The sequence below is a fragment of the Balaenoptera ricei genome, chromosome 8 (genome assembly GCF_028023285.1).
Source record: "Balaenoptera ricei isolate mBalRic1 chromosome 8, mBalRic1.hap2, whole genome shotgun sequence".
Classification (NCBI taxonomy): domain Eukaryota; kingdom Metazoa; phylum Chordata; class Mammalia; order Artiodactyla; family Balaenopteridae; genus Balaenoptera; species Balaenoptera ricei.
Window position 1 is genome coordinate 14950165 of NC_082646.1, and position 19683 is coordinate 14969847.

A 19683-nucleotide genomic window follows, 5' to 3' on the forward strand; every position below is an offset into this window, starting at 1 on the left:
AGAGTCAAAAGAGAGAGAACATTCAAGAAAGGGGACATTTTTTTTTAAAAAGTCTGATCTCTACAAGGCTGAGGTATTAGAGTGTCCCAGGGTACAGACACTCCAGGGGGGCTTTGTTCTGGCGAATTAAGGACCACACACGTGACCCTGGGAGCTCCAAGCAGGCCCTGCAGGTCCGAGAGACCAACTCCGCTCCAAAGGAGTCCCCTGGCCTCTGAAGGAGGCAGCTCCTCCAGTGCCACCTTCTCCTGAAGGTGCCCCTGTCCCCACTGCCCCACGTCAGTGTTGCCAGTCCGCAGGAGTCACACAGGGCAGCCCGAGATGTGTTACACGGTCTCAGGCGGCGGCTTACTGTTTCTGGTCATACCATCCTTTCCCCCATCCCCCCAACGCCGCCGGTTCCCCGTGGTTCCTCTAGGTTCTGAGTGAGGCAAGCAGCAAAGAGGGGACGGGAGAACACTTTATCAGAGGGAGTAAAGTGCAGGCAGCAACTCGGGCACTTGGTCTGGACGCAGGAGAGGCCAGGCTGTGCCCCCCCACCAGCTCAGGGCCTCAGTAGCGATACACCTTCAGTCTGTTGTTCTCATCCAGGCCCAGCTGCAGGAGGCCGGAACCAGCCGTTGGCTTGGGCATCAAGGAGAAGAGATGTCTGGCCACAAGGTGAAGGAAAACTCTGCAGTCAGCTGAGCACACCTGGGGAAGGGTCACAGGCCAAACGGGGTCCTCCTCGCACCCCCAGGGCCCACACGCCTTGGCAGTTACAGTAAGAAGGGATCAGGGTTTGGACAGCAGCTAAAAAGATACGACTTGGGGTCATTCTTGTAATGTTCCAGCCACTTGCGGTGAGCCTCGATCATGTCCTGGAAGTTGGCGCTGCCCACCTCGGGGACTTGGGAGGGGGGACGCTGCAGGAGGCGGAGCTGCTCACTGCGGGGAGGGCAGAGGAGGCAGGAGTGCCAGAGGGTTGGGTGTGGTTTCTGGAGCAAGGCATGAATGCCCCTCGGGGATGAGGAGCATCTGTTTCCAAAAGGGTGAATGCTCCTGACGGCAAGGCTCCCACAGCTGCCTGTTCCCGGCCAATCTCATCTGCAAAAGCTTCCCCCTCTATCGACTCAAATACCTTCCCAGCAGCAGCTCCCAAGTTGGCCAAAGGGTGAGAGGGCTTGTACTTATGGCTGGGGGCCTGCAGGGATACATCAGGGGCTACATTCGGTAAGGAATAAGATGAATGGGAAACTAATAACAGGTTTCAATAATTGCCCATCTGTCTCCCCCCACAGGGCGCCCCCTCTCACTCCAGATGTTGCTCAGCGGGCCTGGGGGAAGAAGGGAGCCGTGTGATGCAGACAGAGAGCTCAGGGGCAAGAGATGAAGGCCACACTCCAGGGCTGGAAGGGGCAGGGTCCCACCAGGGGCCCATTTCTCCCCAAGGTGCCACAGGGCAGCTTCCTCACACGGCTGGATCAGGTAAGGCCCGCCGGGCCCCACTGGGACCTCATTGGTTGGGACTTTTCTCTGGCTGTGGAGCTGCACCGCAGAGCCAGGCAGCTTTGTGGCCTGGGGACCTGCCTAACCGCTCTGGGTGATGTGACGGGGAGTGCTGGTCCCCTCACAGGTCCCACCTGCCCAGGGAGCTGCAGCGAGCGGCTGAACGGTGTGGCTCCACCCGGAGCCCACAGGGAGGCTTACCTGGCAGACACATACCCCAGCCTGTTTTCCAGGGGGGCAGGGCCACTGCTGAGGAACGGGATGCCAGCTGGAAAAGTGGGAGGAAAGCGTTCAGAAATGGGCAGCGGTTCACCTGAGCCAGCCCCCTCCTGCCTTCCCCGAGAAACTGCAAAGGCACTGCCCCCCAAACAAAAACAGGAAAAGCTTCTGTGGTTGGAGGTGAGAGACAGAGGATGGCCAGGAATGGTCCTATTTATTTTATTTCTAAAACTGAAATTATTTTCAATTTGGGTCGGGATAAGGAGACGAACTTTTTCCTTCAAATAACTGTTTTTATGGCTTTTCACATTCCTTAGCAGGGCTATGAGACCAGGGGAGGCCACATAGAGCCAAGGGGTCATGAACCCTGGAGTCACAGAGACATGGGGTCAAAACCCAGTCTGTTGCTCACTCCCTGGGTACCCTGGAGCATATTATCAATACTTAACCTCTGAGTCTCAGTTTCGCCATCTGTAAAATGGGAATAAATATTATAACCTCAGAGGGTTAATATAAGGACTAAATGAAAAACCATATATAAAATGCCTAGCCCATAATATATATAACACACAAGATGGCAGCGATCATGACACTGACAACAGTGACCTCCTAGGTTCGGCTGAGCTCTAGAATCCATCGTAAAGGCCCCATCCGGTAAACCGGCAAGACACATAGGGCCTCCAGCCACAGGGCGAGCAGCAAGGTCCTCTCAGGCACCCGCCATGGAGTCAATGGGCCATGCCAAAGTTGGGGGTGAGGCGTAGGCAGAGGAGGGAGGCTGAGCCCAGAACCACACATGGCCTAGAGGGAGGCTTACTTGGAAAATACTTGCGCCACTTCTCCACCAGGAAGTCGTCCACGGACTGAGCCACGGAGGAGGAGAGCCGGGGGCCCAGCTCTGGGTCCCAGGCCCACTGGGTGGACGTGGGTGGAGCCGGGGATGAGGCTGAGACCCGGGCCAGGGAGGGGTAGGAGGGAGCGGGGGCGCTCCTGGAGGCGAAAAGCGGCGGAGGCTGGGTGTCGAGGCTGTCCAGCACGTGGAGGACACCGGTGAGCTGGCTGCTGATCCGCTGCAGGGAGCTGCTCAGGTAGTGGATCTTGTTGGGGAAAGTGGGCCTCGGGGTCGGGCCGACTGAAAGGGAAGAGGCAGAGGGTGGCGCAGGACTCGGGCTCGGGGCCCTGGAATGGCCCAGGCCAAGCTGGCACTGTGCATCCTACCGGCCCACATCCCCACCCCTTCCTCGTTCCTCCCAACAAAAGCCCCAGGGCTTCTGTGTTCCAGACAGGAAGCTGGCCGAGAGAAAGCGCATCCCCAGGGCGAGGCCCGCCACCCCTTTGTAGGCCACAGCTGCAGAGGGAGAAGAGCCTTCCCGGGGGGGGGGGGGGCGGGGGGCGGCACCAGGAGGGACAGGCTAAGAGGGACCCCTGTCTCACTGTGAGGACCCTGCACGCTGGGAAGCCCAGAGGGCTCACTCCTGCCCAAGCGTCTGCTGAGCACCTGCTCCAGACGCCGGCCCCCGGACGCCCGCCACGCAGGGAGGGGCTGCACCTCCGTTCCCCATGGATACCCCACTCACTGTGAGGCAGGGGGCAGGATTCGGAACTGTCACTGCTCCCGTCTTCCAGGTCGCTGAGGTCAAAGGTCACCACCTTCTTGGTGGGGGGTCCTCTCAGAGTGTCTTCATCTGAAGCCTGGTGGGTGAAGCGGCAGTAAGGACTTGCCCTGTGCTTTCTGCCCACTGCCCTCGTGACACCTGAGGACTTGGTGGGTAGGCTCTCCGGGCCCAAAGTTCTAGGAGAGGCACGTCATATAGGCTGCCTTACAGGCGAGGCTACGAGAACTCAGCCACCGAAGACAGGGCAGTAGGGCCACCAGGACCAGGCAGACCCCAACCCTTCCCCCCCGTAAACACTCCCCACGGTGTCTCTCCACCTAAGCTCCCCTCCTGTTGTACCTACACCTCTGGCATCTGGGGGACAGGCTACAAGGCCCCAGGGAAGGTAGGGAAACCTTCTAGGAGCTTCTATTCCTGACACCCGGGGCAAACGTCTCCTCGGGCACCAGGACAGGGGCCAGTCCTCTCCCAAGAACCTTCAGGAAGCAGCTCCGGGTCTGCTCAGGACCACTCAGCACAGACATCCAAAGCCCCAGATGCGTTCAACAAATTCAAAGCTGAAGCCACAGCCGTTTTCACCAGCCCAGAAGCCCTAAGCCTACTGCCAATCCTGGGCCCTAGCAGCCCAGCTGTCCCGACACAGGACCAAAGAACCCAACTGAATCCCAGGAATAGAGGAGGGAGGCCGTGGCAGCAATTGGGCTGCACCTCGTCCCAGAGAGAAGACTCCAGCTGATGCAGCTTCTCCTCTTTTTTCTTCAGCAGGTCGTGGCCTTTCCGCATGGCTGACTTCATCTCATCCAGGTGCCTGGTCTCCTAGAGCCAGGAAGAAAGGGGAGGAGAAAGATGGTGACTAACCACACAGGCAGATGCCGGAGGCCCAGCTCTGCCGTTTGCAGGCTGGCTGATCTGGGTGATCTTGAACAAATCACTGAACTCTCAGTCTGGATATTCATCTAAAAAACAGAAATACTACTTCTCATAAGGTCGTGAGAAAAGAAGAGAGTATGCTATGTGCCCTCCACTATGCCCACTCCTAATAAATTCTCAAATGGTTACTGTTAACCAAATGGTTATTATTATCACCGCTCCAACTACCAATACTATCAGCAGCAGCATCGGGAAGGATTCAGCAGAGCAATGACAGGGCCTGGGGGTAGCATGTAGATGTCACTGGGAAGGCTGCCCCTCTATAGGGACCAGCCTCTTGCCCTCTGCCGCCCCCCAGCCAGGCTTAGGGGCCACAGCTCACTCACCAGCTCTGAGCACCATCAGAATTCTAAGGGACCAGGTATGATCGTCTGCCAAGACCCTCGAATGGCAGAGAGAGCTGTGATCCCACTGATAATAACCACGAAGTCTCTGCCTTTTCATTGCAAATTAAGGTCTCAGAGAAGGAAAACAGAGAAGTAACTCAAGCTTATGCCGAGTGTGCTCAAAAGATTTTCACTTATGAGTGAAGTCTTGAGTGTGATGGAATGGCCAAGCACTGTGGAACTTCTCTCCTCTTCCCCTAGAAAATGGGAATACCACTACTACCTCGCACATCATCTATGGATATTGTGAGGCCCAAATGACTTCCTATTAGAGAAAGCATTCCACACACTGCCCTGGCACGTAAATGTAAGGAAGCTTCCATCCTCGTGGAGATCGTATCCTGTATCTCCTGTCTGGTCTCCCTAGACTTGTCCAGTGACCCCAAAGCCCATGTGACCACTCTCGTGGAGTCACCAGAATGATCAACTGAGGGCGAGCCCAAAGGGAGTGCCGCCGGCTGCCCTAGGCCTCCCCCACACGTCTGGCAGGCCCTCCCCCGGGCTCCTGACCTCCTCCAGGTCCTTGCACATGTCCTCCAGGGCCTTGGTGCCTGGCGGGTCTTTGGCCGCCTCCTGAGCGCTGGCCAGCTCGTGGCGCCAGTGCTGCTGGGCGGCCTTCAGAGCCGTCTGCCGCCTCCGCATGGAGCGCGTCTGCCGGACCAGGAACTCCTTGGCGCTGCGGAGAGCTACCCCCTCGGCAGAGAGGTAGTGCCGGGCGCTGCGGGGGGAACAGGCCAGGGCGCGGGGTTGGAGGGGGAAACACACTCTCTGAGAACCCCTGCTGTGGGTCACAATCACTTCCCCAGCAGATGCCCATCCTGAGCACAGACTGCGGTGCTGGGGCCGGGCAGAGTGCGGGGACGTCGCCACTAAATACCCACAGTGTGCGGGGCACGTGCTGCACTGAGTCCTCCCACCCTGACTCCGAAAGGGAGCGTGCCTGAGGCCTCCAGAGATGGCCAGACACTCCCCATCAGCCTGACCCACAAGCAGAGGTCAGCAGATGCCAGAGATCACCATGGGCACCTTCTTGGCTTGTCAGAGACGATTCCTCAGGCACCCAGGTGCCCTTCCCTGAACCGAGCCCCCCTGGAGACCGCTATCACGTTTCAGTCCACCCTGGCTCTGTGACGCAGGCACTCACTTCCCCTTCCTGGCATCCTCAACGCAGAATAAGACAGGTTATTGGAACTCACCTGTCCAAGGACAAGTCGGTCTCCTCCTTGCTCTGGGAGAGGGAAAAGGATACCTCTTTAGTCTGGTTCTAGGACACACAGTAGAAAAGGCCCATTGAATGTAACATCAGATACACTACAGGCTCAAAGGACCCCGAAGTCCCTCCTAGTGGCCCAGACGCAGAAATGGTTCTGCCAGCCACTGGGCTATTCACTTACAGACATAATCTGACTGATGGAGAAGGGGACTAGGAATGATAAGAACAGGAGGCTAAGGTTCTATGCAGAACAGAGCCAGGACCCCTCCAGGAGCCCCACGCCCCGGTGCCCCACCCCCTCCCGGTGCACTCTTGGAGGTCCACCCCCTCCTGGTGCCTGGAGCCTTGCCCTAGCCCAGCCACCCTGACCCTTCCAAGGCACAGAAAAGCTCACCGTCCCAAGGGATTTCCTCAGGTCCTCAATGTGGAGATCGGGCTCAAAACGTGGGGAAGCATTACTCTCCTCTACCGCCAGCTCTTTCAACAAGTCCTGCTTCCTCTGAGCTTTGGCCTCCAGGTCACTGTGGTGGGAGACGAGGGGGGGCGGGGGGGGGGGGGAGGCAGGGTCACATGATGAAGCAGGCCAGGCAGCACACTGTCAGGGCTCCTGGGGGGTAGGGAAGAGAACCATCTCCATCCCTTCACTCCTGTCAAAGACCCTGGAGGCAGAGCTGGGGCGTGAACAGTAGAACCAGGGACCCCCGGCTACTCACAGCCCCGACTCCCTACAAAACGCAGCCCCTCCACCTGGCTCCACCTCTGCCTGTTAACTGGGCCGTGAGTAGACAGGGCCCATGAGCAGCAGAGGTCAGAGGGCAGGCGAGAGGCAGTAGGGGTGGCTAAATGCAGGGGTACAGACCACCTGACATGCTTCTGCAGCCTCTGACTCTGGGTCTGCAGCAAATCCACCTGGGACTCCAGCTCCAACTTGCGGGCCTGGAGCTCCTCGAGAATTCTTCGGAGCTGCCGGTTTGACTCCAACAGGTGGCTGTGCTCCTTCTTTGCCTCCTCCAGGTGCTGATGGGCGGCTGCGGCTTCCTGGGGGCAGGAGGAAAGAGAGACACACCCAGAGACGTGGGGGGTGGGGGCGGGGAAGGCAGGGAGCGGGCAGCACCAGACACCAGGGAAGAGCAATAGGGAGAGGATGGAACCAGGCACACTGAAGGCCTGTGTCTGCCTTCGGCGTCAGTGACCCCCACCAGCCCCACCCCCGGCGGCTCCTGAGCTGGTCCCACACACTGGGGCTATTGGTGCGATAGCAGCCAACATAGTCTGGAACCCAATTCCGTGGACAGATCAGGTGAACAAAGGGGTGGGGGAAGGGGAGATAGAGGAGGGAGGACAGGAGAGGCCGACAAACCTCGCTCTCCAGCGCAAACTGCCTCTGCACATCGAGGAGCTGCTGCTTCTCCTTCCGAGCGGCCTCCTCCTGCAGGCGAAGGAAAGGACCGGCCATCTGGCCATCTCCGGACCCCAGGTCCTCTCCTGGGCAAGCTGACTCCAAGGTCCAGGGTCCCCGAGAGCCTGTCCTCCGCCCCCGCTCCCGCACCTGGACATCCAGCTGAGCCAATCTGGCCTTGACATCCTTGGTTCTGGTGTCAAGCTCCACCTCTAAATCTTGGAGTTTCCTTTCCTGCACAGAAGTGTAGGTGGAGAGAAAGACATGAGCGTAGCAAGAGCACAGGCATGCGCTGAGCAGCAGGAGGGGTTTGTGACCCACCACCCCATACCACCTGCTCCAAGCTGGGCTGGCTTCCCCCACTTGCCCCCATGACCTCCCAGCAGCGCCCCACCTCTCGTCTATTTCAGCGGTGGTGAGGAGAGGCAAAGGCGCCAACCCTGAGGCCCTGGGGCTGCTGACCTCCGCCTCTAGTCCTGGGGATGCTCCCTGGCCCAGAAAACAAAAGCGCAAGGATGCCCCAGCTTGCGCATGGCCAGCGAGAGACCCCCACCCCTGAAGCTGTCAGGCTCCGTCTGCTGCTGCTGCAGTGCCGGCCCCCAGCACTTTTCTACCCGGGGTGGAAGGGTCGGGCAGGGCGGGCCCCAAGCGACCGTCAGTCCGGGGCCCCCACCTGCTCCCGGAGCCACCGCTGCTGGTCCTCGAGCTGCCGGGCCTGCTCCTGCCTCACCGTCTCCAACTCCCGCTCGTGGGCCCTGCGCAGGCGCTCCAGCTCTCCCGTCAGGTGCCCCAGGAGTTCGGCCCGCTGCTTCCTCTCCTGCACGGACGGTGGGGCCGCCGGTGGGAAACCACAGCCGCCCCTCCCACCCCTAAAACCACAGCCCACCCTGCAGCCTTGGGTCAGTGCCATCAAGGACCCCAACAGGCCTCTAAGGCCGGCTCTTGGAGAAGAGCAGGAGAGCGCTGAGGATGGCGAGATCCCGCCCCCAGAAAGCCTGCGCCCCGGCTCTCTGCTGCTGAAACAACACTGGTCAGACGTGCTGAGAAATCCCTGGGTGCAAGCCGGCCTCTCCCAGCACCCCTGCACGTCCAGCCTTCCTTCCTTAAGGGAAGAGAGACCGTTACTAAATTCTCCCTCTTCCTCAGCAAGGGCAGAACTGGTTTGGGAAGGGAGTCAACTACATTTCACCACGACGGGCTGTTATTTTTGCCCTGGTGCAAAGAGTCTGGGATACCGGTCCCAGTTACTGGAGGAGTAGCCTAGAAACCCCGGGTAAAGGCCTGGCTCTGGGCTAAAGTCAGCCACCAGCCCTCCCCCTCGTCCACCCCCAACATGAGCAAGCCGGCATGGGTCCACTTAAGTCACTGAACGTTCCCACCGAAGGCTGAAGTTGGGCAGATAATATCTAAATATTGGTTGGCTCTTGCCAGTCTATTTCCTGGTGTCCTGGAAATTCTATTAACCCTGGTGGCACGGTGTTGGGTGGTTAAAATTGAAGACTTTGGAGTCAGACCGTCTGGCTTGAATCCTAGCTCCTCTACTTAACTAGCCAGGGTGGGCTTGGGAGAGTTGCTTACACTCCCCAGGTCTCAGTTTCCTCTTTTTAAAATGGAGATAATGAGAGTATGAACCCCCTAAGGGTGTCGTGAGGACTAAATGAGGTAATATACATAAAGAGCTTAGGACAGTGCCCGGCACGTTGTACAAGCTCAGTACACGTCGGCTGTTATCAACATGAGAGCAAAGTGCAGCCTGATGATGGGGAGGAATCACTCCTCAACTAATGCTTTAGTAAAAACGCAAAACACGATCTCGCCATTGCAGGGTGCCAGGAAAGAAAGCCTCCCACCACCCCTGACCACAGGTGGTCCCCTTCCCAGGCCCTCCAGCCAGCCGGGAAATGAGCCCAGTGTGTGTGTGTGTGTGTGTGTGTGTGTGTGTGCGCGCGCGCGCGCGCGCGTGTGTGTGTGCGTGTGTGTGTGTGTGCGACCCCGGGGTGTGTGTGTGTGTGTGTGTGTGCATGTGTGTGACCCCGGGGTGTGTGTGTGTGTGTGTGTGTGTGTGTGTGTGTGTGTGTGACCCCGGGGTGTGTGTGTGTGTGAGTGACCCCGGGGTGTGTGTGTGAGACCCCGGTGTGTGTGTGACCCCGGGGGGTGTGCGCGTGTGTGTGTGCGCACGCGCGTGTGTGCGCACGTGCACGCACACGCGCGCACCAGGGAACATGGCGCAGTCACCTCGGCGGCATACTGCTCCCGGGCCTCAGCCACCAGCTGCTGATGCTCCGCCTTCATCTTGTCCATCTTCCTCTCGTGTTCCCTCTCCACCTCCTGGCGCTTCTCTCTCAGGAGGCTACTGAGCTGCAGGGCAGGCGGCAGGGACGCGACATGCAGGACTGAGGCTGTTGCAGCACCCGGGGACCGAAGCACTTGGAGGGACTCATACACACACGTGACACAACCTCCCCAACGTCCCCACATGCACACGTCAGGTGACATACACACGGCCACACCCAGCACGCCCTCGTCCTCACATATAGGGCACGGGGGTGGAGAAGCACTTGGCCTCCAGGGAACTAAGGCATAAAAACGGACCCTGAAGTCCCGACCCCAGCTGAGCTGTCCAAAGCAAAGCAGAGGACCCCTGGGCCAGGGTGGCTCGGCCGACCGCCAGAGTGTCCGCGACGGGTACACAGAGTCAAAGGGGCAGACCAGCACTCACCTCTTGCTCATACTCGAGAGCCTGGTACACTTTCTGATGAGCTCTCTGCTCTGCCCGCCCAAGGCTCTCCTGCAGCTGGGCCTCCTCTTTCTGTTGTGCTTCCTCCATCTTCTTCTGGAGGCTGGAGACCACCTGGGGAGGCACCCGCACAGGGGAGCGTGACCCGCACAGAGCACTGCAGAGTGGCCGCGGGGGGCTCGCTTCCCAGGGACCCAGCACCCATCCCCCCAGGGGCTGCAGGAGAGGGAGACTCCCTCCCTAGGGGACGGGGTGCAGGTGAAGGGGTCCCGCGGCTCACACCCCAGGATGCCCAGGGTCTGCCCCGCAGGCCGCCCCCCCTCACCTCCCTGTGCTTGGCCTCCAGCGAGGAAGAGAGCCGCTCCAGCTCCTCTCTGTGCTCCCTCTCCAGCGCTGCCACCGCCTGGGGCAGAACAGAGGGCCTGTGAGGACGCAGGGCAGGCTGGCCGGGCTCTGACCTGAGACGAGGGAGAGCCAGAAGACCACCCCCAGTGCCTCTCGAGCTAAGCAGTCAAGGGGAACCGCAGGCACGTCTTTGTTCCTCCGAAATAACTATCCCTCAAGTCTGCACCTTGCAAACGAACAGGGACGTGAAGGCCAGAGTGGAGGGGCCTTTCAGTAAGGCTCGGTCACGGCTTCCATTCCCCTGCCTCTAGGCCACCGGTACACAGGCAACGCTCCTGCCTGTGAATAAGGGCCAGGCAGGGAGGCCTGCACGTCTCAGCACCACCTCCCAGAGCGCGTGCAGTACAATGACGTCCCCACACCCCCATGCCTCGCTGCAGGCTCCCCGGGCCTGAGAGCTGAAACTTCACCCATCACCAAAAGAAAACAAAAGTTCCACGTGGCCTATCACCTACTTCAGCCTCTTACCTAGAGACAGACCCACCGGACCGGAGGGACAGGGAGTAAGGACAAAGGAGAAAAACTTCCTCTGAGCGGGCTAGCCTCTCACTCCGAGGCAGGGGAGGAAAGGAGAGAAACGCGAGGTCCTCACAGCTGCCCCTCAGGGACAAGGACAAGGACAGGGCCCCTTGGTCTCAAGAGCTCTGGTCTGGTTTAAGTTCTTTCAGTCATGAAATCTTGCCATATCCACAGGCCGGGTCCACACGGGCCCAGACAGCCGGCCCAACATCTCGTTGCCCATCCACGCAGACACCCGCTCTCCACCTGGCTCCCCACCCTGCGCCCGAAGGCTGGCGCTTCCTCTTCCTCAGTGCTCAGTCCCTCCCCAGGCAGCCCAGGATCACATCGGGGCGGGGAGGGGGGCCGCTCACATCTTTCCTCTCCCCTTCCAGCTGCTCCCTCAGCTGCTGCAAGGCCCTCTCCTTCTCCGTGTTCAGGGCGGCCTGCTCTCTCTTCTCCGAAGCCTCCATGTCTTCCCTGAGACGCTCCAGCGTCTGCCTGCTTCTCTCCTCCAAGCTGGCCCTCTCAGCCTTCTGTAGAGACTCCAGCTCTTCTCGCAGCCTCTGCAGGGAAGCCTCGTGCCTGGCCCTGGGCAGACAAGCGGGTGGGGATGGGCCTGGGCACTGGGGGAGGGGGGGTGGACCTCCAGGGGGCCGGGCAGCCCACAGCCCGCACTCACCTGATCTGGTCCTCATCCACTTCCACACTGCACTGCCCCTGGGCGCAGAGCCGGGACAGCCTCTGGCCTTCCTGCTCTCTCACCAGGCTCTCCTCTTCCTCGGTGGCTCTCTGCAGCTGCTCCTTCAGGGAACTGTAAGCAAAGGAAAGGCAAGTTTGTTGGCGGGACCACAAGGCCTTCCCTCTTTTAGGCATAACCCCTGGCTCTCGGCATCCAAAAGCCCATAGCCTGCCTGTGAAACTTCCTAAGTCTTTTTTTTTTTAATTTTTTTTTTTTTTTAATTCATCATTTATTTTTGGCTGCCTTGGGTCTTTGTTGCTGAGCACAGGCTTTCTCTAGTTGCGGCGAGCAGGGGCTACTTTTCGTTGCGGTGCATGGGCTTCTTATTGCGGTGGCTTCTCTTGTCGCAGAGCATGGGCTCTAGACATGCAGGCTTCAGTAGTTGTGACACGTGGGCTCAGTAGTTGTGGTGCACGGGCTTAGTTGCTCCGCGGCATGTGGGATCTTCCCAGACCAGGGCTCGAACCCATGTCCCCTGCGCTGGCAGGCAGATTCCCAACCGCTGCGCCACCAGGGAAGTCTTTTTTTTTTTTTTTTTTAATTTATTATTTATTTTTGGCTGTATTGGGTTTTTTCATTGCTGCACGTGGACTTCTCATTGGGGTGGCTTCTCTTGTTGCGGAGCACGGGCTTTAGGTGTGCGGGCTTCAGTAGTTGTGGCGCACGGGCTTAGTTGCTCCGCAGCATGTGGGGTCTTCCCGGACCAGGGCTCAAACCTGTGTCCCCTGCATTGGCAGGCGGATTCTTAACCACTGCACTACCAGGGAAGTCCAAAGCTTCCTAAGTCTTAAAGACGAGTCTAACCTCAGCCTCTGGGTCCTGCTGCCTCCCTCTAATACCTCCCCGGGTTAGAGGGGCTATGAACCACCTGTTCTTTGCCGCCGGAAGCAGATTATAGGCTCCTTGATCCCAGCACAGCATTTCTGCCAAAGGCTCCCCTCGGCCTCCAGGTTCACCTCGGTGGCGTTCACTCAAGGTGGGATCCAGTCTGACTTCAGCCCAGCTCTGGCCACGGCAGATGAGCCACCCCCTCTAAACCCCACTACACTCGTCCCTACCTCTTGGCCTTTGTTCATGCTGGTTCCCCCGCCTAGAATCTCCTTTCCTACCTAACGAACCTGTGTTCCTTGTTCAACACCCAGCTCCCTCCTCTCAGAGAAGTCTTTCCAAGTTCATCAATTACCTTTCTGCTCCCAACACACTTTATATGATGACCTTTCTTATCCATGCCGCTCGGTGCCACGCATCACGCTGCACCATAATTAATTAATCTTTTGTACGTGTGTTTTCCTTACAAGTCTGGGAGCTTCTCCAGAGAAAGAGTCTTGTCTTAAAACCTGTTTTAGGGCTTCCCTAGTGGCGCAGTGGTTGAGAATCTGCCTGCCAATGCAGGGGACACGGGTTTGAGCCCTGGTCTGGGAAGATCCCACATGCCGCGGAGCAACTAGGCCCGTGAGCCACAACTACTGAGCCTGCGCATCCGGAGCCTGTGCTCCGCAACAAGAGAGGCCGCCATAGTGAGAGGCCCGCGCACTGCGATGAAGAGTGGCCCCCACTCGCCGCAACTAGAGAAAGCCCTCGCACAGAAACGAAGACCCAACACAGCCATAAATAAATTAATTAATTAATTAAAAACTTAGGATTTCTTTAAAAAAAAAAACAAAAAACCTGTTTTATCCTAAGTGCCAAACACAGTAACAGATACGAAGTAGGTACTCAATGCATGTTTGTTGAATTTGAACAGTATCGCCCAGGCCTAAACCATAAGCAAGCTTTGATTATCTATGAGGGGTATCATACTCGCAGACTAATGATAGTAACCATCTCATCCCAAGCAGACAGCCCTCCTGCGGCCCCCACATGACCAGGGGCTGTGTGCTGTGCATGATTCGGAAGACAATTTCTTTGAAAAGCTTCTGGAGTGAATTCCAAAGCCAGAAAAGATTTAGGTTCATTTCCTATTTTAAGCTATCAGCACCTCTGCTGCTCTCTTCCATGATGACAGAAAATTTGAGTGAAGTAAAAATCCTTCCTTCTAGATTCCTCAGAAATCCTTTCTCTTCATCCTGTGGCCAAATGTTACACGTAGCACCGCAGAATGGCAGAGCTGCAAGGGTCTTTAGAGGTTAAGTCCTGCATTTTACAACTCTCTCTCTTTATCTTACAACTAAACCCAATCTCCTCGTTTTGTAACTAAAGAAACTAAGAGTGAGCCTGTCTGCCTTCCTGCCTGCTTTCTCATTCGAGAAATATTTGCTACAAGGTCAGCTGGGGTTTCCAGAAATTTCTACCAAGTGGCAGCTTCCCAGCAGAGAGGAGGCCCCACCCCTCAGAAAGGCTCACACGTAAACAGAAACAGGGTTCACGTGATAAACTACTTTGAAGACAGCCAGGCAAGGCACTGCCCACAGAGAAACCACTTAGTCAAGACCGCTGACACTGTACTGATTTCGACTGAAAATATTTATAATCAAGAACCACCATTTATTGAGCAACTACTGTGTTTCAGGGCCTGAGTCGGATACTTTTGGCAGGCTGGTTTTCACCACGACTTAAGAAGTCTCTGGGAGGCCCCCTCTGCAGTTGGGGGGTTTGGGGAGGGACAAAAGGCACAGTCAGCCCAGCCGAGGGTGACCAGGAAGAGAGAGGAGCCTGGTAGGCGGGCAGGGAGACACCACGGGGATTTCCTCCCAGGCACTGTCTCTCAAGGTAAGCTGAGTCGCACCTGTTTGGGTGGGCCCCCGCCCCAAGTTTCAGTTGGCTGGAAGAGGAGGATGCTGTGGGAAGATCCGTTCTCTGGGATGCACTCTGGCTGGGGATCCAGGAGGGGTGACATAAGGATGGATGCAGGGTCAGTAGATCCTGTGTTGGGCTAATGAGAGTGACTGTCCCCAACCCTCTGGGTAGTTGGGTGTTGGTTTTGTTAGTTTCTCTAAATTAAGCATAAATACTTTTATAAGTCTTTGCTATGTATGATAGAAAAATAGCAAGTCTCTAGCACTTTTGGATGTTCTGTCCAAGAGGACAAGATTTAGCCTTTAGTTTAATTGCCAAGTAAGTGAAATATATTAACATCTTTTTGTAGCACCTTTCCCATCCTGGAACTGTGACAAAGATTGCTTATTACCCTCTCAATATCCATTCTCCCATTCTTCTTTACTAAGAGAACCCTGATCTTTTTCTATCAGGTACAGAGGACCAGCTAAAGGACTACATTTCCCAGTTACCCTTTGCAACCAGGGGTAGCCAGCCAGATATAAGTGGAAATTATTGGGTAAAGTTTCCAGGAAAACTCCTTTAAAGAATAAGCAGAAGTTATTGGGTAAAGTTTCCAGGAAAGTGCCTTCAAAGGGACTGAATGAGCTAGAAGGTGCCCCTATTCTTCCTGCCTGGAGCACAGACACGATGGCTGGAGATCCAGCAGCTATATTGGACTGTAAAGAGACCCTGAGAGCAAAACCCAGCACTAAAGATGGCAGAGAGATTAAAGGAGACCAGGGACCTGGCGACTCTGTGGAGCCATCATGCCAGCCCTGAACTGCCTTTTCCTATACAAAGAAAACTCCAGCATACATACACACAATCCACACACGCAGGCCCAGCCCAGGCTTACATGTCGCATTTGTCTAGGGCCTCGCAGACAGCTACTCAAAGAGTAGGAACCCACACAGAAACTTCTGGGTCCGAGAGCACCTCACACCATGTCACGTGGTCCCTCCCAATCTCACTGGGTTCCAACAGGGCCCTGGCTCCCAAGAGAGAGGACGATGCAGCTGTTCTCCGGAGACAAAGCGCCTGGCTTAATCCGGGCTCTGCTGCTCACGAGCCTCCATACCTGGGACAAGCTACGTAACCTTTCTGTGCCTCAGTTTCTTCGTCTCTATTATAGATGCTACAAAACAGAATTGATGACGACACCTCATAAGGGCCATTCCGAGGACCGAACAAATTAATAGATATAAAGCATGTGGATCAGTGTAATCTCTCAAAAAATGTTAGCTACCCTCATTATGATCACGCCTCCCAAGTCCTCCCCAAAAAGAGGAGAGGCACGAGCCCTGGCCAGGGAGCCCACCGCTCCACACGGGCCACTGAGGAGCAGTCCTGGAGGGGCCCCGGGCATCCCCGTGGCTGCCAGGGCGGGAGGAGGGTGGCCCTGCACAGCCGGGGCGGCTGGGCTGGGGGCGGGGCGGGACCTGAGCGCCTTCTCCTTCTGCCGGTGAAGCTGCAGGGTCTCCGCCTCCTCCTCCTGCCACAGCTTCTCCTGCAGCCGCTGCATCTTCTCTCGCTTGGACTCCAGGAGCCAGCTCTGCTCTTGCTCGAGTTCTTGGGCTACCGCCTCTTCCGTGGCCTTCAGTGCAGCCTCAGAGAGCTGCTCTGGGGGAGCCGCAGGCTCTGTAGATCGCCTGCCAAGGGTGGAAGCAGCATTTCACTAGGTTTACTATCCACCCACCTTTCGGCACTAGGATTTATACAGATACAGAACAGCACATACGGAACCCTAACAGAGGGCCCAGGGTCAGGAATCGTAAGTACAAATCAGGTACCGAAGGACGGGAGGCAAGGCTACCCTCTCGAAGACACAGGCAGCATTTGTTCTATAGGACAAGCCCCACGGGGGCTGTCAAAGGCCCCGAGGGCCTGGGGATGAGGGTGGCCGGTAGGAGGCTCTCAGGGGATCTGGTAGATTGTGGCCTGAGTGAACACCCAAGCTGTGTGGCTCAAGGGCTGGCGGCAGCAGGAAGAGAGCGAAGCTCCGGCCCTCATGGATTCCTCCCCAGAGTGGCTCATGGCCCTGTTTCCGACTCCCTACCAGGGCTCTCCCTGCTACTTGAGGCTCATGCCAGCAGTTTGGGAAGTCCCCAGAGGCTGCTCTCTGACTCTCAAGCTGAACAGAGGCCAGTGTGTATGAGCCAGCGGGAGAAGCAGCAGCATGTCTCCTCGCTGCTAGAACTCCTAGCCCTGAGACCTAGAATAGTCCATGGAGGCCCAGGAATGGGAAACCGTCCTGCCCACTCTGCCAAGGGAGCCGGGCAGGGGACCCTTCCCTAAGCCAAAGACAGTAGCAAGAGCACAACCAGAATGCCAGGCTCCATATCTCCCCGATGATGCCACAGCTTCATCCGCTTAGAGTGAATTCACTGGTTGGAAATGTGCAAAAGAAATTCTAACCTGGATGCATAAGGCGGCTGGTAAGATAAGGAACACTGGTATCGGTTAAAGAGATGTCTATAATGAAGGCTGTTATGTTGCTTGTATTCTGGTTCTTAAAGGAAATACCCAAAGAGAAACCCCAAGAACATTTTAAGCAACGAAAGCATAAGCGGGATAAAGTGTTTTGCCTCCCAGAGTGGCTTTCCTAAAGGCCAGGACATGCTGGCATTCCCAGGTCCCTAAATCTTACATCAGAAATCGGTCTGGCCACCCAACCACCATCTTCTCCCATGGTGCTCCAGCTGCGGCAGGCCTGGCACGGTGGCCCAGTGGACCCCAACAGCATGTGGGCGTGGTCCAAATCAAGGACAAGAGGGGCCAGAGTCCAAGAGGGGAGCCAGTTCCCCGTCCACCGCTGGGGATGTAAACCCCCCTCCCTCACTCAGCTCCCACACTGCAGCAGACAGAAGGCAGCGGGCGGGATCAGATTAGAACAGCAGAAGTAAACAAGGGCTCTGGAATTCCATTTCAGCCCCTTGAGGCCAGAGAGAGAAGGAAGACACAAAAGGCTACTGATATCTCTGAAATATCATTAAGATCTTTCCTAAAATCATGACTCAGACCAGAAACAGTCTTGAGTTCTGCCTTCAGTTCTCTTCTGCTCCCAAGCCCATCTCCCCGCTTCCAATTCCCAGCTTCCTCTCAGTCCCCTGTCCCAGCCCGACTGACGCAGATGTAAGATGTGGCCGCCACCTCCTCTGAGAATCCCGCCCTCGGAAAGAGCCTCCCCCCGCAGCTCTCAGTCTCACCAACCCTCCAACTCATTTCCAACCGGAGCTGAAAACATCTTTTTTCCCTGAGATGGTACCTTTCAATGTCTCTCTCCCCTGTGGGCTATGTAGCTATGTGGAGCCCTGGGGACAGATGCTGCGGAGAGATGGGGCATCAGCCGGCGTGCCAGTGTGTGCCCAGGCTGCACGCCTGGCACACAGGCAAATGGGGCTGCTTTTCAGTGGGCCTCTTCTCCGTGTCCCTGTTTTAAAGATCGAGTATCCCAAACTCCCAGCTTAGGTCCAAGGCGGTCAAACAGTGAGCCTGAAAGATCTGTGAGATAACTGGGCAGTTGGAGACGCCAGAGGAAGAGGCAGGTCCGATTTCTAGGCCACTCCTCAGGTATCAGCATCAGTGAGACCCAGTTTGCAACAGTTGGTGGCCAAGAGGAGGCTCAGGAAGAGCATCGTCCTTTCAGACTGGCCACCAAGTTACTCCGAGCCACATGAGGGAAAGCAAGGAGGGAAGGCGGGCAGGGAGGGAGGAGGATATGATACCCATGGCCCTGAAATGGCCAGGGTACCACTAAAACTCAGATCACTCTCAGGGATCCTGTCTCCGCTCACTTGCAACCCAGTTGTCTTAATTCATTTACCCTCTCTCTATACACACCTCATGGAAGACGCTGGGATGACAAACAGAAGGGTATCCTTGTTCCCAGACCCAGGCCTCTGGCCATAAAGCACGCACAGCGGCAGCTGCTTGCCAGCCCTGCCTGCACTCCCTGACCTGCCCTTTGCTCTTAACTCCTCCTGATTCAGCTTGACAATATCGATGCAGGCGACAGACTCTACTAATCATGCTTTTTATTTTCTGTATTTCATGATGTTCTGGCATCTGAAAAAGCTGGCTGGTCAAGGAGAGGGTGCCCCCCCAAGACCAGCCAATCCTTAGAGACAGCAAAGGGAGTATGTCTTTCACATGCAAACCAACCAATCCGTACACCCCCTACCATCTCCTGATCTATTTCCCACGCCCAAAATCACCCAGGGCCAGGCACCAGGTAACTAGAGACCAGGCCCAGAGCCCTCCAAAGTTATTCAAACTTTCCACCCCTCCACTCGCTCAGGGTACTTACCCTGCCTCGCCCATTGCTTCCCACGAAAACCCCAATAAAGGCTCTAGGTCACGCTCTTCCTTCTCGCCTCTTTGGCCTCCTGACCAACTCTGGTCCTTCCCCACGTGGCCCCACCTGGCGTGGCATGCCCTCTTCTCTCTGGAAATATAAGGAATAAATTCTTCTTTCAGTGGCATTGGCCTCTCTGTGTTGTCACTCAGTCACCTTCATAAATTAAAATCCCATGGATACAAATGAGGCACAGACACAGAACCACTCCCCCACGAATCCCAGAAAAATCAATCCATTCTTAACGTAGCTGTAAAGATTAATAACAAGGAAGTTATGGAGGCTGAGAAGACTCAGGAAAGGAACAGAAGACATTTCCTAAGGGCGCTGTGTAAACTGGAACTGTGGGGTCCGGGAGAGAGCCCCCCAGCAGGGCAGCCCCCCTGGGGTGGGAGGAGGAACACAAAGGAAGGGGACTCATCAGCCCAGGCAGCCAGGAGGAGCCTCACTGGCCAGCTTCTCTTCCAGAAGCCCTGGGAAAATGCCCTCTGACCTCTGCCCAGAGGGTCCTGTTTCTGAACCCCACTCACCTCCTGTCCTCATCAAAAGCACCCTGATCTGGCTGTCCACAGCCACCCAGGGGACCTGGGAAAGCTATGTCATTCCTCAGGGGCACAGCTGTCACTGTGGGATATACCACCACCTGAAAAATGGGCTACCCCTTCCCTACATCACTCCAGCAGCGCTACAGCGATGACATGAGATTGTGCCCTCACGTGCCCCGCCAGCTCTCGGTGACGCTTCCTGTGAGTAATCAGTGCATGAACCTGTCTCTGCTCAACAGTCAGCCCGAATCCTGAGGACGCTTACTCCTTTTGTACTGCTCAGTTCACAGACAGGAAAAACTGTATCACCCTGACACCTGTTTCTCTCCATGCAGAGAAAAGGCACGGTGGCTGCAGAGCAAGAGTCAGAAGTCGACGGCTCAGGTGACTAGAG

At 56.6% G+C, this 19683-nt stretch overlaps 1 protein-coding gene across 19 annotated transcripts in view; it reads right to left on the reverse strand.

The window, feature by feature from the left end:
• Positions 1-447: 447 nt before the first annotated feature.
• The window catches only part of CEP164 (centrosomal protein 164), a 71076-nt gene continuing 51840 nt past the window's right edge, over positions 448-19683 (reverse strand). For 13 of the 19 annotated variants that reach the window (XM_059930320.1, XM_059930319.1, XM_059930316.1 and 10 more), the window contains 21 exons: positions 18697-18834; positions 15830-16039; positions 14359-14445; positions 11574-11705; positions 11266-11482; positions 10314-10391; positions 9971-10102; positions 9487-9609; positions 7925-8068; positions 7402-7485; positions 7213-7281; positions 6715-6890; positions 6247-6373; positions 5836-5903; positions 5150-5357; positions 4032-4139; positions 3285-3399; positions 2525-2839; positions 1690-1756; positions 805-927; positions 448-649 (listed from right to left, as the gene is read on the reverse strand). In XM_059930320.1, coding sequence (XP_059786303.1) covers positions 553-649; positions 805-927; positions 1690-1756; positions 2525-2839; positions 3285-3399; positions 4032-4139; positions 5150-5357; positions 5836-5903; positions 6247-6373; positions 6715-6890; positions 7213-7281; positions 7402-7485; positions 7925-8068; positions 9487-9609; positions 9971-10102; positions 10314-10391; positions 11266-11482; positions 11574-11705; positions 14359-14445; positions 15830-16039; positions 18697-18834 — 2818 coding nt within the window. In that variant the 3' untranslated portion in view covers positions 448-552. The other 6 variants (XM_059930331.1, XM_059930332.1, XM_059930325.1 and 3 more) reach the window with 4 other exon arrangements.